Here is a 17,233-nt window from a genome sequence, read left to right on the forward strand (position 1 = left end):
TCTTCAGATGCATGGTACTATGAGGGTTATCCTGGAACCATTGATTGGAGACATGCCCTTAATTGGAGCACTATCTATTTTTTTCCTTAGGAAACCCGTAAGTAAAAAAACTAGCTATGAATCATTGCTCTGCTCTTTGACTAGTATATTAATAAGAATAGTAAGAATGAATGAGCTCTTCTGATTTTATGATGGAAAGAGACTGAAGATAAGGACTCTGTATGCATCACAAGAATTCCCTGGACTTATCTTGTCACAGGACATTATCTAGAAGGTTTGACTATTAACTTAGCAAAAGTTGCAAGGCCTTTAATGCTAGACTTGTTTTTTTTAAACCTTGGAATTATATTCATAGTGAAATTAGATTCAGAGGTCTTAGAACAATAACATTTACATAACACCTTTCCTGTTAGTCAAGTTTTTTTGACATATTTTAAAATCTGATTTCTGTATTCGAAATCAGACTGTTGGTACAGTCACATTTTAGAAATCTACCCTTTCTCCAGGCACTTGTCTTTTCAAGATGTCTCTGTACCATACAAACAACAATGAAAATAGACGCTTCTTTTGTACAGCTAGCAGGAGTCTATATTTGCAAAAGCAGGTATATTCAATTTTGCAAATTCAGGGCTGATTTTAACTATAGTTAGTAGTTCTGCAGTTTCACATTTGAGTTCCTTCAGAACTCTTGGGGGAATACCATCTGGTCCTGGTGACTTATTGCTGTTTAATTTATCAATTTGTTCCAAAGCCTTCTCTAATCATACCTCAATCTGGGACAGTTCCTCAGATCTGTCACCTAAAAAGAATGGTTTGGGTTTGGGAGTTGTGCTTAGAACTGCCTCTCCATTTATCCCTTTCACCATTTCTTCTTCTGACTTGAATAGAATATAGTTTTTTCTATCCTGTTCTGAATCTGAATGTTCATTGTTGTCTCTCATTTTCTAGAACTGTTTGTTCACAGGACACTCCAGGGCAAGTTTGTAAATCAGATAGCATTTGTATGTTTTCATTCTAGGAAAAGCCTTAGAGCAACTGATGCTACTACATCTAGATTGGTTAGAGATGTTCTGTTTGAGGAGACTTACAGCTCATAAAGCTACGAAGTCATCCTTCACAGGGTTGCTTCATCTGGGACAAACAATTAGTGCCTAGTAAAAGGGAATATGGGTTAAAATTGCAGTGGTATATGTAAAAATGTTAAGGAAATATTTCAAGGATAAATTGATGATAAGATAAGGGGGTGGAGTCATGTAATACTGCTACATGTAAGCAACGTTGGATGACTGGAATTTAAAAGAATATCAGTTTTGTATTTGGAAGAAGTTGATTGGCTTTTTGTGGGAGGTCAGGAAATTTATTTCTATTTCTCCCCAGAATTAACTCCCTCTCCAAAATGAGTAAAAGTATAGGGATTTAGGGGGTTCTGTTGGTTTTGGGAGCATTTTTATCCTTTGGCATGAAAAATGTAAGAGTGTAGAGGACAGAAATGGAAGAGTTATTAAGTTGTTCAGACATGAATGGCCTATGTCCTGCTTCTGGCCCTACATGACTATATACCAGTTTCTTACAAGGGATATCACATGGAGCAGTACAGATGTTCTCACTAAACCCTGTCAATTGGATTTCTTTGTCATAGGCAGTACCTTTCTCTGTCCATTGTGTTTGGGATGGTGGGAGCCTTTGTTCATGTTAGCTCAGGGCTACTTGGCTAACAGGTGCTGTAAATGCAGATCCTTTGAGTTAAGATTTTAAATTAGATGCAAATCCCAATTAAAATCCCTTCCTAAAAGGTGTTGGTCACCTTATGAGTGACATGAGGTCAGGGTAGTACATTTTTTAGAGTCTCAAGATCTAGCAGTTGAGATTCACATGGCTAAATCCCCCCCACCAAATTCTATGTCTTTACATGCCCATTTAGTTCTTGTGAAAGGTGCCAGATAGACAGTGAAGCAGTCTATTCTCAGAACAGGCACAGTCTGGTACTAATCTCCTTCAGATTGTAGTTCATTCTGCATTCCTTTGGACCTTAGCTGGTCTCATTTGGGTGAACTATGGTCTTTTAGAGATAGTGGACACCTATGCACTAGGCGCTAGAGTGAGAATAACGGCACTCTTGATATAGGAAACAGAACTGGCATAGAATCGTAGGACTGGAAGGGACCTCAAGACGTCATCTAGTCCAGTCTGCTGCCCTCATGGCAGGATTAAGAGTATTATCTAGACCATCTTTGCCAGGTGTTTGTCTAACCTGCTCTTAAAAATCTCCAATGATGGAGATTCCACAATCTCCCTAGGCAATTTATTCCAGTGCTTAACTACCTTGACAGTTACAAAATTTTTCCTAATGTCCAACCTAAACTGCCCCTGCTGCAATTTAAGCCCATTGCTTCTTGTCCTATCCTCAGAGGTTAAAGAGAACAATTTCTCTCCCTCCTCCTTGTAGCAACTGTTTATGTACTTGAAAACTGTTATCATGTCCCCTCTCAGTCTTCTCTTCTTCAGACTAAACAAACCCAATGTTTTCAATCTTCCCTTATAGGTCATGTTTTCTAGACCTTTAATCATTTTTGTTGCTCTTCCCTGGACTTTCGCCAATTTGTCCATATCTTTCCTGAAATGTGGTGCCCCGAACTGGATACAAAACTCCAGTTGAGGCCTAATCAGCGTGGAGTAGAGCAGAATTACTTCTCATGTCTTGTTTACAACACTCCCGCTAATACATCCCAGAATGATGTTAGCTTTTTTTTTTCAACAGTGTTACACTGTTGACTCATATTTAGCTTGAGATCCACAATAACCTCTGTGACGGGTTGAATCACAGAAACCCCCTTCGGAGCTGCCACCTGATGTGCCAAGACTACTACTTCTCCTGCTTTCCCTTCCAGCTCGGGACCCCAGCACCCTGTCTTGCTGAGCCAGACTCGCCCATCTGCTCCAACACAGACGCGGGGTCTGAATTACTTGCCCCAAAGCTGCAGACTTAACTGAAAGCAGCTTACAGAAGAGTTCTTGTCTTTAACACTCAGATGCCCAACACCCAATGGGGTCTAAACCCAAATAAATCCGTTTTACCCTGTATAAAGCTTATACAGGGTAAACTCATAAATTGTTCGCCCTCTATAATACTAATAGAGAGATATGCCCAGCTGTTTGCCCCCCCCCCCCAGGTGTTAATACATACTCTGGGTTAATTAATAAGTAAAAAGTGATTTTATTAAATACAGAAAGTAGGATTTAAGTGGTTCCAAGTAGTAACAGACAGAACAAAGTGAATTACCAAATAAAATAAAACATGCAAATCTAAGTCTAATACAGTAATACAACTGAGTACAGATAATACCTCACCCTGAAAGATGTTTCAGTAAGTCTCTTTCACAGACTGGACGCCTTCCTAGTCTGGGCACAATCCTTTCCCCTGGTACAGCCCTTGTTCCAGCTCAGGTGGTAGCTAGTGGATTCCTTATGATGGCTCTTTCTTTGTTCTGTTTATATATTTTATAATATATATAAGGGACAAAGGATTCCCACCCATTTATATATCTTTTGCATAAGGTGGGAATCCTTTGTCCCTCTGGGTTCCCCTCTCCCCCATTCTCAATGGAAAAGCAATAGGTTAAAGATGGATTTCAGTTCAGGTGACATGATCACATGTCACTGTAAGACTTCATTACCCACTTGCCAGCATATACGTATACAGGAAGACTTACAGGTAAAACAGAGCCATCTGCAATCAATTGTCCTAGTTAATGGGGGTCATCAAGATTCCAAACCACCACTAATGGCCCACACTTTGCATAATTACAGTAGGCCCTCAGAGTTATATTTCATATTTCTAGTTTCAGATACAAGAGTGAAAAGCAACAGAGGGTCCTGTGGCACCTTTAAGACTAACAGAAGTATTGGTACTCGGTACTTGATACAAGAGTGGTACATTTATACAAATAGGATGATCACACTCAGTAGACTATAAGCTTTGTAATGATACCTTACAAGAGACCTTTTGCATGAAGCATATTCCAGTTATATTAGCATATTTTCATAAAATCATATAGAGTGCAACGTCACAACTCCCAAATCCCTTTCTGTAGTACTCCTTCCTAGGCGGTCATTTCCCGTGTTGTATGTTTTCAGTTGATTGTTTCTTCCTAAGTGAAGTACTTTGCATTTGTCCTTACTGAATTTCATCCTATATATTTCAGACCATTTTTGCAGTTTGTCCAGATCATTTTGAATTTTAATCCTATCCTCCAAAGCACTTGCAACCCCTCCCAGCTTGGTATCATCCACAAATTTTATAAATGTACTCTCTATGCCATTATCTAAATAACTGATGAAGATATTGAACAGACCTGGACCCAAAACTGATCCCTGCGGGATCACACTTGATATGCCCTTCCAGCTTGACTGTGAATCTTTGATAACTACTCTCTGGGAATGGTTTTCCAACCAGTTATGCACCTGCCTTATAGTAGCTCCATCTAGGCTGTATTTCCCTAGTTTGTTTATGAGAAAGTCATGTGAGACAGTATCATAAACCTTACTGAAGTCAAGGTATACCCCATCTGCTGCTTCCCCCCTATACAGAATGCTTGTTACCCTGTCAAAGAAAGCTGTTAGGTTGGTTTGACATAATTTGTTCTTGACAAAACCATGCTGACTTACTTATCACCTTATTATCTTCTAGGTGTTTGCAAATTGATTGCTTAATTACTTGCTCCATTATCTTTCCAGATACTGAAATTAAGCTGACTGGTCTGTAATTCCATGGGTTGTCCTTATTTCCCTTTTTATAGATGGGCACTCTGTTTGCCCTTTTCCAATCCTCTGGAATCTCTCCCATCTTCCATGAGATTTCAGAGATAATTGCTAATGGCTCAGATATCTCCTCAGTCATCTCCTGGAGTATTCTAGGATGTATTTCATAAGGCCTTGCTGACTTGAAGACATCGACCTGGTCTAAGTAATTTTTAACTTGTTCTTCCCCTATTTTAGCTTCTGATCCTCCCTCATTTTCACTGGCATTCACTAGCATTTCACTGGCATTCATGTTAGACATTCAATTGCTATGAACCTTTTTGATAAAAACTGAAACAAAAAATTAATTTAGCATTTCTGCCATTTCCACATTTCTGTTATTGATTCCCCCCCCCCTTGAGTAACGTGCCTACCCTGTCCTTGGTCTTTCTCTTGCTTCTAAAGTATTTGTAGAACACTTTGTCTCTAGCTAGTTTAATCTCGTTTTATGCCTTGGCCTTTCTAATTTTGTCCCTACATACTTGTGTTATTTGTTTGTTTATATTCATCCTTTGTAATTTGACCTAGTTTCCACTTTTTGTAGGACTCTTTTTTGAGTTTCAGGTCATTGAAGATATCCTGGCTAAACCAGGGTGGTCTCTTGCCATACTTCTCTATCTTTCCTACACATTTGGATAGTTTGCTGTTGGACTCTTTAATAATGTCTCTCTGAAAAACTGCCAGCTGTCTTGAACTGTTTTTCCCCTTCGACTTGCTTCCAATGAGATCTTACCTACCGACTCCCTGAGTTTGCTAAAGTCTGCCTTCTTGAAATCCATTATCTTTATTGTGCTGTTTTCCCTCCTACCATTCCTTAGGGCTTGTCTATACTACTGCGCGGGGTCGATCTAAGATACGCAACTTCAGCTACATGAATAGCATAGCTGAAGTTGATGTACTTAGATCTACTTACCGTGGTGTCTTCACTGTGGTAAGTCAACAACTGACGCCCTCCCATCGACTCCGCTTGCGCTCCTCATTCTGGTGGAGTACCAGAGTCGAAGGGAAAGCACTCAGTGGTCGATTTATCGCATCTATGCTATACTAGATACAATAAAGAGACCCCGGCTGGATCGATCGCTGCCCGCCGATGCAGTGGTTAGTGTAGAATCTTGAACTCGACCATTTCATGATCTTTCACCTAAGCTGCCTTCCACTTTCAGATTCTCAGCCAGTTCCTACCTGTTTGTCAAAATCAAATCTAGACTAGTCCCCTACATTTTGAAATGTATTTTAAAGTCTAGATTTAATTGACTTAGAACTGCAAGTAGACTAGAGTATGAAAATCAGAAATACTTGAATAACCATAAAATTCCTGAAAATGTCAGATCCTACCAATACCTTGAGACTCAGCCAGTGAGCCAGTCCCACCCCTACTGAATAGCACTTGTCCAAAATCAATCGACTCATAAAATTAGTTTTATATAGCAGGTTTATTAGTACTGAGTAGTAATGTTTTTGTTTTATTACAAGATTTCTTTCCCACTGTATCTTCTTCAATATTTGTGTTTTAATCTTCTGCAGCAAGATCTAAAATAACTTTTAGTATAGCAGTGAAGTTCTATAACAAAATCCTGTCCACCATTTAGAAACTGAGTAGCTGTAGCCAAGAAAAGCTTTTCTTCACTTTATTTGTTAGGGGAGAGGAGGAGGAATTAGTTGGCAACTAGCAATGGATTTTGTTCTCATATTTTCCAATCTAAAGTAACTGGCAATAATTCCACTCACTCTGTAGCATCTCTTTGCTGGCCTTGATGACTATATAAGGCAACGCTGCCTAAATTAATAATTCTGAACATACTTATCTAATGAGTTTGCCAGAGTTTTCTACCACTTTCCTGAGCAATGCATAGTTTTTTGGGGTTGTTTTTTTTTTTTTTTTTCAGCTGCAGGAGTTCCCACTTAATACTTTCTAATAAAACATATTTTAAAAAATAGAGGCTAATATGCTTATCAAATGTGTTTGCATATGCATCTTTTAAAAAAGAAAAGAATATTTTTAAATGTTCCTATACTCTGAACCTAGTTTTTCTTCTAAATCTGGTGTGCCTTAATGCCAAAGAATTGAAATGGAATGTTGTGTAACAGAGCAGAAAACTGAGTCCGGAATCATGGAGTTTTTTGTATGACTATCTACAGTTCATGAATGAGCTTATTTAACTGTATATTTCAGCTTTCCCTGTAAAGCTAAATTCATCTCATCTACACTAGTTGAAAGAAAATGGTGTAATCAGTTAGTTATCTTGATTTTTTTAAAATTAGGTCTGTTTATATTCATTCTGTAAATTCATGACCTAGTGACATGCTTAAGTTCAGATTCCTTTCCCAATCTCTATCTTTCTGCAGCAACTAGAATAGTAGGTTATAGATATTTTAAAAAATGAAAGAAGGCAGAATAAAAATCAATTTGCATTTAATAGAGAAGATGCAGTTGCTAGATAACATCCTTCCATTTTTATCTGTTTATTTCCTCCCTCTCAGTATACGACTTTACATGTATTTTTACTAAATCAAGTACTATCAGGAGAGACTATCCACTTTGCAGTTTGGTGCTGTCCTCCTGTCTTCTACCTTCAATTTTGGCAGTAGTTGCAAATTTGAATATGGGGTAGAATTTACAAAATCGGCTAAGTGAATGGAACTTAGGTTCCTAAGGCCCACACTTTTAAAGGTAGTTAGACATTGCTGCACTCAGTGTTGCAATGCCTAAGTCTCATTTTCAAAAGGGGTTTAGACACTTAGGAGCCTAAATCTCTTTTGACAGCCAATGGGATTTAGGCTCCTAAGTGCCTAAAGCCCTTTTGAAAATGAGACTTAAGCATTGGTACACTGAATGCAGCAGTACCTAAATATCTTTTGAAATCTGGACATAAGTGACTTAGGTACTTTTGAAAATTTTATCTGTGATCACATTTATACCAAAGAAATGTCTGACAAAGAAGACTATAAAACTCTCATGCAGGATGCAGAGGGATGTGGTTAGTAAGTTGTTTGATATGTTTGAATTGGTCAAAAAAACCTCTGGAAACCTTTTTTTTTAAATTGTACTGGGCTACAACATTGCTTACAGACACAGTAAGTCACCTTTTGATACAGAGGTGCTCAGTGGAATATCTGGAAGAACTCCACGTTCTAAGAATCATTGCAATAAATAGTATTCTTTAGAATTACATTAATTTATATATTTAGAAAAGTAAAAGTAAAAGAGGTCTTTGTCATTTCATGCACTTTAGCAGTATAACTTGCATCTTTTAATTCATGCATTTGATAGGTTAAAGTTGGGATGGCCTAAGTGAATATTTCCAAAGTACAGGCATTACTATGGGTTAACCCTGCCCATCTAATGTTGTATTAAGTTCCTGTCTACATTGAGAACTACATTGAGTTTAACATCCTGTTAATGAATCCAATGCAATTTCTGATTGTGTGACCTTGCATGAGCTTTGCCAGAGAGTTTGAGGCATCATTATACCTTTGCAAAACGTGTTTCTAAGGTGCTGAGAGAGTGCACTGGAAAGCGTCCCATGTTACACCACAATGTAGGCAACTATCTCTGCTAATCCAACTGTTAAAGCATGTAGGAATTAGGGTTGTAGCCCTGTGCATCTAGGGAAAACATCCAATTACATGTAAATCAAATATGTGCTTTATTTGCCAGACTGGGATTACAAATAAATTGGGAAAAGCTGTTCCTAAACCGAACTCAGAGGATCCCCTTTATAGGAGCCATACTCAATTCAATTGTGGCAAGAGCTTTTCTCCCAGAGGAGAGATTGATAAAAATGTCTATATATCTCCTCCTCCAGTCCCTACAACACCCAACTATTTTTCCCCTCCATCTGCTGGATCTGTTGGCATTGAACCACATCTTCAGGAGAATAGATTTTCAATACAGGTGAGCGATAAATTGTAAGATAGGCTTAGACAGCATGCATCACAAAATAGTAATCCCACAGCAGATATTGATATCACTAATATGTACTCAAAAAGTAATGAGGAGTACTCTTTTCAGTTCCGTTGTGCTGTCAGTAATACCTCTGATGCATCTACACTGGGCTGGGGAGCACATTTGAGGAACAATTTGTTAGCCGGATCTTATTGGTCACCAAAAGACAAGAACCTACATATCAATATATTACAGCTGAGAGCAATCAGATTGTCTCTTAAGTCACTTCTACCTCAGGTCAGACGGGGGGTAACAGACAATATGATGAAACTATGAGCAAGCAAGTGAAGGCTCATTCCCTACAATTATAAATTGATGCAATTAATCTTTGGAAATAGTTTATAGAACTTGATGTTCATGCAATAGCAATCCATGTAGCTGGGGAATAAAACACCCCTGCAATTTACTGAGGGGTTTGAAATGTCAGATGCATGCGTGGTCTGTGAAGGACAAAGTAGTTACACATTTCATCAGATTATGGGGAATCCAATAATTTATCTTTACATCCAGTAGCAACAGGAAGTGTCAGAAATTTTGCACAAGAGCAGGCGGAGAAAGGGACTTAATATCGGATGCCCTTTTAATACACTGGTCAGGGCTTACTGTATGCATTTCCCCCCTTTTCCCTCATTCAGAGTGTGATAAACAAGTTAAGACAGGACAAGGACAGGGTAGTTTTAACAGCACCAGCATAGCCTAGAAAGCACTGGTATCCAGAATTAATTTACCTGTCTAGAGGACTAATGGAGCCTCTGCCACTGGTACCAGACTTGTTGCAACAACCCGGGATGGTTTATCATCCATATCTTGGGTCTCTTCATTTAACAACATGGGGAATAGGATTCTGTGACAGAAAAACGTTGTTTTACATTCCAGGAAAAAGTCTATGTAGAAATGTTATAGTTGTAAATGCAAAAGGTTTTTATTGTGGATTTCTGTGTATGATATCCATATACAGCACCAGTTGATTATATATTAGAATATTTGTTGTAGCTTAAGAAACCAGTTCTTCCACTGTCTTCAGTGAAGGTTCATCTCTCAGCCATATCAGCCTACCATGTACCTGGGGAGGGCTAATGAGTTTTTACAAATGATGTCATTAAGAGGTTCTTAAAAGGCCTTAGTAACTTGAACCCTTCAATAATATGTCCTGTGCCATCTTGGGGGTCTTAATTTAATACTATTAAAATTGATGAAACTTCCTTCATCCTTTTGAACCTTTGGGGAGTTGTTCTTTATTTCAGTAGTCTATAAAGACAGTATTTTTTATAGCAGTCACTTCTGCAAGGCATATGAGTGAATTACATACATTAATGGCAGATCTACCATTTCCAGTTTTTAGTTCTTCATATGCACCCTAGGATATTACCAAGAGTGGTCTCCAATTTTCACATAAACCAGTCTATAATTTTACTGGGTTTTCCCCCCACAGACATAATACTCAGGATGGTGGAGCTAAATTACATACTTTGGATTTTAGAAGCACTTTAGCCTTTTATTTAGACCAGACAAAACAATTTAGACAGTCCCAAAATTATTTATGGCTTATGAAAGGAAGAACCAAGGAAAAAGCTATTTCTGTGCAAATGTTTTCACGCTGGGCTATATTATATTTTATTGAAGCATATAAATTGAAAAGGTTACCCCTTCCTCAAGAATTTAGAACAATTCTACTAGATCAAAGGCAGTCTCTGTGGCTTCTTCTGGACACATTTCTCTAACAGAGATATATAGAGCAGCAACATAGAGTTCTGTTCAGACCTTTACTAAATACTATTCTTTAGATTTAGAATCTAGATCTGATTCAAGATTTGGCAAGACAGTCCTGCCATCCTTATTTAATTGGGACTCCATGGACCCACCATCCTGAGTCAGAGTACTGCTTATTAATGAGTTGGAATATGTAGAGGACTGTTGAAGTAGAAATGAATGCTACTTACCTGTAACTGAGGTTCTTTGAGATGGACTCTGCATATTCACACTCCATGCCTGCCTTTCCCCACTACCTTGGAGTCCTATGTGCCAAAGGGCTTGGGGTTGCGGGGGAAGGAACTGAGATGACTAGAGCCCCACACCTCTTTTTATACCCTCGCTCTGGAATGCTCAATGTTCATTGAAGGGAGGGGTAAAGGAGGTGCATGAGCACTTCACTGGCTACGGCTAGCTGGAATTTTATGGTTCAGGGTGCACCCGTTGGAGCATCGCATGAGTGTGAATATGCAGAGTCCATGTTAAAGAAGCTTGGTTACAGGTAAGTAACCTTACCTGTAAAGGACAGTAAACTATCTAAACTCCTACATGCCACAGGGGGCTACAACAGTGGTACCCTCAACTCACCTAACAATATTGTTAATCTATCCAACCACACACTTAGCCCGGTGGAAGAGTCTGTCCTATCTCGGGGACTCTTTCTGCCCCACTATCCCCATGAACATGATACAGTTCTGCGGTGATCTGGAAACCTACTTTCGTTGTCTCCAACTCAAGGAATATTTTCAACACACCACTGAACAGTGCACTGACCCACAGGAACCCTCCTACCAACACTACAAGAAGAACTCTGCGTGGACTCCTCTTGATGGTCGAAATTACAGACTGGACCTCTACATAGTGCTTCCGCAGAGGTGCACAGGCTGAAATTGTGAACAAACAGCATCACTTACCCCATAACTCAGCCATACAGAACGCAATGCCATCCACAGCCTCAAAAACAACTCTGACATTATAATCAAAGGGGCTAACAAAGGAGGTGCTATAGTCATAATGAACAGGTCGGATTATGAACAGGAGGCTGCCAGGCAACTCTCCAACACCACATGCTACAGGCCACTATCCGCTGATCCCACTGAGGAATACCAAAAGAAACTACACCATCTGCTCAAGAAACTCCCTGCTACAGCACGGGAACAAATCTACACAGACACCAGAGCCCCGACCAGGGGTATTCTATCTGCTATCCAAGATACATAAACCTGGAAACCCTGGACACCCCATCATCTCAGGCATGGGCACTCTTACAGCAGGATTATCTGGCTATTTGGACTCTCTCCTCAGACCCTACGCTATCAGCACTCCCAGCTATCTTCGAGACACCACCGACTTCCTGAGGAAACTACAATGCATTGGTGATCTTCCTGGAAACACCTCCAGGCCACCATGGATGTAGAAGCGCTTTACACCAATATTCCACATGAGGATGGACTACAAGCTGTCAGGAACAGTATCCCTGATGAGGCCACAGCATGCCTGGTGGCTGAGCTTTGTGACTGTCCTCACCCACAACCATTTCAGATTTGGGGACAACTTATTCCTTCAAGTCAGTGGCACTGCTGTGGATACCCGCATGGCCCCACAGTATGCCAACATTTTTATGGTTGACTTAGAACAACTCTTCCCCAGCTCTCATCCCCTAGTGCCCCTCCTCTACTTGCGCTACATTGATGACATCTTCATCATATGGACCCACGGAAAGGAGGCCCTTGAAGAATTCGACCTGGATTTCAACAATTTGCACCCGACCATCAACCTCAGCCTGGACCAGTCCACACAAGAGATCCACTTCCTGGACACTACAGTGCAAATAAGTGATGGTCACATAAACATCACCCTATACCGGAAACCTACTGACCGCTATACTTACCTACATGCCTCCAGCTTCCATCCGGGACACATCACATGATCCATTGTCTACAGCCAAGCCCTAAGATAAAACTGAATTTGCTCCAATCCCTCAGACAGAGACAACCACCTACAAGATCTTTATCGAGCATTCTTAAAACTACAGTACCCACCTGGGGAAGTGAGGAAACAGATTGACGGAGTGAGATGGGTACCCAGGAATCACCTACTACAGGACAGGCCCAACAAGGAAAATAACAGAATACCACTGGCCATCACGTACAGCCCCCAGCTAAAACCTCTCCAGCGCATTATCAATAATCTACAACCTATCCTGGAAAACGATCCCTCACTCTCACAGACCTTGGGAGGCAGGCCAGTCCTCGCTTACAGACAACCCCCCAACCTGAAGCAAATACTCACCAGCAACTACACACCACACCATAGAAACACCACCCAGGAACCAATACCTGTAGCAAACCACGTTGTCTACTTTGTCCCCATATCTAGTCTAACGACACCATCAGAGGACCCAGCCACATCAGCCACACCATCAAGGGCTCATTCACCTGCACGTCTACTAATGTTATATATGCCATTATGTGCCAGCAGTGCCCCTCTGCCATGTACGTTGGCCAAACCGGACAGTCCTTACGTAAAAGAATAAATGGACACAAATCGGACATCAGGAATGGTAACATACAAAAGCCAGTAGGTGAACACTTCAAACTCCCAGGACATTCTATAACAGATTTAAAAGTAACTATTCTTGAATAAAAAAACTTCAGAAACAGACTTCAAAGAGAAACAGCAGAACTAAAATTCATTTGCAAATTTAACACCATTAATTTGGGCTTGAATAGGGACTGGGAGTGGCTGGCTCATTACAAAAGCAGCTTTGCCTCTCCTGGAATTGACACCTCCTCATCTATTATTGGGGGTGGACTACATCCACCCTGATCGAATTGGCCCTGTCAGCACTGGTTCTCCACTTGTAAGGTAACTCCCTTCTCTTCATGTGTCATTATATAATGCCTGCATCTGTGACTTTCACTCCACGCATCTGAAGAAGTGAGGTTTTTTACCCACGAAAGCTTATGCCCAAATAAATCAGTTAGTCTTTAATGTGCCACCAGACTCCTTGTTGTTTTTGTGGATACAGACTAACACGACTACCTCCTGATACTTCATTTTCTTAACATTTTTTATAATTTTTATTGCTTTCCTCTGGACTCTTTCCAGTTTCTCCACTTCTTTCTTAAAGTGTCGTGCTGAAACTGGATATGCTACTCCAGCTGAGGCTTCACCAGTGCCAAGTAGAGTGAAACAGTTACCTCCTGTGTTTTATATAAAACATTCCTGTTAATATACCCTAGAATTATACTTGCCTTTTTCGCAACTGCATCACATTGTTGTCTCGTATTCAGGTTGTGGTCCGCTATAATCCCCAGATCATGTTCTGCAGTACTATTGCTTAGCCAATTATTTCCCATTTTGTATTTGTGTTTTTGATTTTTCCTTCCTAAATGTAGTATCTTGCAATTGTCTTTACTGAATTTCATCTTGTTAATTTCAGACCAGTTCTTCAATTTATCAAGGTCCTTTTAAATTCTAATCCAGTCCTCCTAAGTGATTGCAACCCCTGCCAGCTTGGTATCATCCTCAGGTTTTAGAATCATACTTCCACTCCATCAAGTCATTAAAGAAAATAATGAATAATACTAGACTCAGGTGTTTATGGCAACTGCACCTGTATTCCCTCTTCTCTGGTCCTTCAAGGGTACCCACTCTAGGATCCAGCTCCTCAGTCATCACCTCTCTTTGGTGGAGACCCGTGCCTCTCTCCCTACTGACCGGGAGTTTTCCAGGCTGCAGTTCCCTGCCTATTCCCAGCAAGCCAGAAAGCTTAAATAAGCCAACATCTGCACTTTGCTTTCTCTTCGAAGGCTATGAACAACTGTAGTTGCCAGCAGTTATAAGTTCCCACACAGCTCTTTATAAGCAAGCACATTTATTCTTAAGGTGGAAGCGTTATAGAGAGAGCATATTAGAACAATACTTGAACCTACAGGCATGCTAATAAGCCTATCAGAGGTCACCCCTCCCCCAACTCCAGCAAGGACTGTGATAGGAGACAGTCCTTCAGATGCCATCAAGCCATCTGTGGTTACAAGTTCATAATAGCCTCAAGATATTTAAACTTAATTCAGTAAGGTTTTACAAGGATACTACAGGAAATTGCTATATCTGTCACACCAAGACCCGACTCCTATGGGTCCCCATTAGATAAGTCCTTCAACTCCTCCTGGATATAACAACATTATGCTTCTCTTCAAAATTACTTACTATCCTGCTCAGTATACATCCTAACCTTTGTGTGCTTTTTTTCTTTGTTGTTGCACGTTCTGATCTATTCAAGGTCTTATACCACATTCATAACTGGCACTTGATAGAGCAGAAATATTCCTGGAGATATCTGCAGTGACACCTATGTCCTTTTTTATTCTCTCCCCGCGCATGATTACAGTTAATATAGAATCCATCAGTGTGTGTGAGTAATTAAATTACTTCCAATGTAGCACAGTACCTTTAATTTGTTACACTGAATTTAATCTGTCAATACCCTACACATTCACCTCGCTTTCCTATGTGCATCATACTTTAGTCAAAATCATTCTCTAAAGAGAAAATTTGAGTTGATCATTTGCAAATTTTGCTGCTTCACGGTTGCACCTTTTTTTTCAGATAATTGATAAATATGTTTAATACCATCATGCCAGGTATATATGGAACCTGGGAGCTCTCTGTACTTAGTTTCCATTTTCTGAAGGCTACCTCTTTGGCTGAAGTAAACTTGGGAACTTTGCCAATTTCCATAATGATTTTGCTAGGCTGACTTTAAAGGGCACACTATGTTAAGTAGTTGAAGTTCAAAGTACAGGTTTTTAAAAGTATGTTTTTTCAACACCTAAATACCATAAGTATAAGAAATATCAAATATTTAAGGTGGCAAATGAAGTAAAACCTGGGAGGAAAACTATGGATTTTTCTCATTTTCAGTGAATAATAGAAACAAAATGAACTATGAAGTTTTAACAGCACAGTGTACTTTGCCTTATTTTTTACTTTTACACAATAAGCCAACGGGCACAGTGGTGGTCTTCTGTTTACTATTAGACTTCTGTACTCATTTAGAAATAATATTTAAAACATGAAGCTTAATCTCTTAGCTGCTAGTCACTTGCTAAGTTCATAGTTGGTGTTGACCCAAGGATAGCTGAAGGTCTTGCATCAGAACAGAGATGCATAATATTATAGTTCTACAACTGAGTATGATGACTTTGGAGGAAAACTATACTACTAGGTTGGACTAAAAGTTTTATTTGCGAAGTATTTGCTAGTTGAAGGCTAGCAAGCTGGAACAAGCTTGTCAGTCACAACTGAGGCCCAAACACTATCTCCATTGCTTGGCTAATAGCAAGATTTCTAAAAGTATATTTTAATTTGGCTTCCATTGAAAGTCAAAGGGACTTAGGCTCCTGAATCATCTAAGCACTTTTAAAGTTTTTTTACCCATAATATGTATTGTCTCATGTCAACAGATACAAACGTACCATGGTGGGGAATTGTTATGACATGGTAGTGTCCTGAATGTGTTGTAACATGGTTTGGTATTACTTTTGTAGGCAGACTAAATGGTATTAGAAACGTGTTACAGAATCACATTACAGCCCAGGAGTGAAATCCTTTCCACATTGAAGTAAATAGCAAAATGCCTATTGACTTCAGGGGGCAGGATTTCACCCTAGACCTCTTCTGGAATATAACACTATATGCTCATGTCTATGAACACAAGGTCAAAGTGAGTAATGTTTTCTGGGCGCTGTTGTCTTGTAACATGATCCCCCCAAACACTGTGGAATTGCCTCAGTATATATCCATTTTAAACTCATTTGATAACTAAACTTGTTCTATTGTGTGTGCTAGTTATCTATTGTAGCAAAAAGTTCATAGAGTACATAATTCAGATACCTTACAGTTTGTCCATGGCAGCACATACCCTAGAACAGTCTCTGACTTTCTTAAGTTTCCAGATAACTATTTTTCCTATACTTGTATTAAAATGTTAACCATGGGGTAAGTCCATGGTCATTCAAAAGTCTTGCTATATGGAGTTCTTTCACTACATTTTAGAGTGTGTTAATGTTTTATTTGCTATCCTTCATTACAGAACATAGGTAAAATATCACATCTGATTTATTTTCAAGGAAAAATTGTTAATCAGTTTTTCAGCAGGGTTGGGAAGTTTGAAATAGGAATACATGTGATGTGGCAGTATGCACTAGTTAATTATTACACTGTCTGAAATAGTGTAGGCCAGCAAGTTTACTGAGTAACAATCTTTGTTTGCAAAATGTATCACCTGTCTCAATTGCAATGGGTTGTGGATAGGCTACATATTTCTTCCAGCTGTTGGCAACATTTCACTCAGTGACAAATTCTGAACAAGATCTTTTCAGTGTCATGTTAGCTCAGCTGCAGAGAAGCAGCTTGTATTCCTTATGTTCAGCTAAACAAAGAGGGAATTGTGTGTGTCTTATAAACTGATTACAGAGAAGGAAATTACATTGCTGAGCAATTTTGAAGATACTATATATTTTCTAATTTTTGCCCCCCCACGCTGGTTGGTTAAAAATGGTATCTCCCAAATTCATAGTTTGTGTGTGTGTGGCATGACTACTAAAAGAATGAGTCCTTTTGATACTTATATTTTCCATTATAGAGTGCCTGAGTTTGAGTAATTTATAGAGGAAAATATCAAAAGAATCCCGCCACAGTAGCGTTTCACTTCAAAAAGGGGAACTGCATAAA

The 17,233-nt window shown here is 39.5% G+C and overlaps 1 protein-coding gene across 3 annotated transcripts in view; it reads left to right on the top strand.

The window, feature by feature from the left end:
- ESYT2 (extended synaptotagmin 2) overlaps window positions 1-17,233 on the top strand; it is a 136,251-nt gene that overhangs the window by 54,646 nt on the left and 64,372 nt on the right. For all 3 annotated transcript variants that reach the window (XM_054021081.1, XM_054021082.1, XM_054021083.1), the window contains exon 6: window positions 8-97. In XM_054021081.1, the coding sequence (XP_053877056.1) occupies window positions 8-97 (90 nt within the window). The remainder of the gene's footprint in view (window positions 1-7; window positions 98-17,233) is intronic.

Source organism: Malaclemys terrapin, chromosome 2 (genome assembly GCF_027887155.1).
Source record: "Malaclemys terrapin pileata isolate rMalTer1 chromosome 2, rMalTer1.hap1, whole genome shotgun sequence".
Classification (NCBI taxonomy): Eukaryota; Metazoa; Chordata; order Testudines; family Emydidae; genus Malaclemys; species Malaclemys terrapin.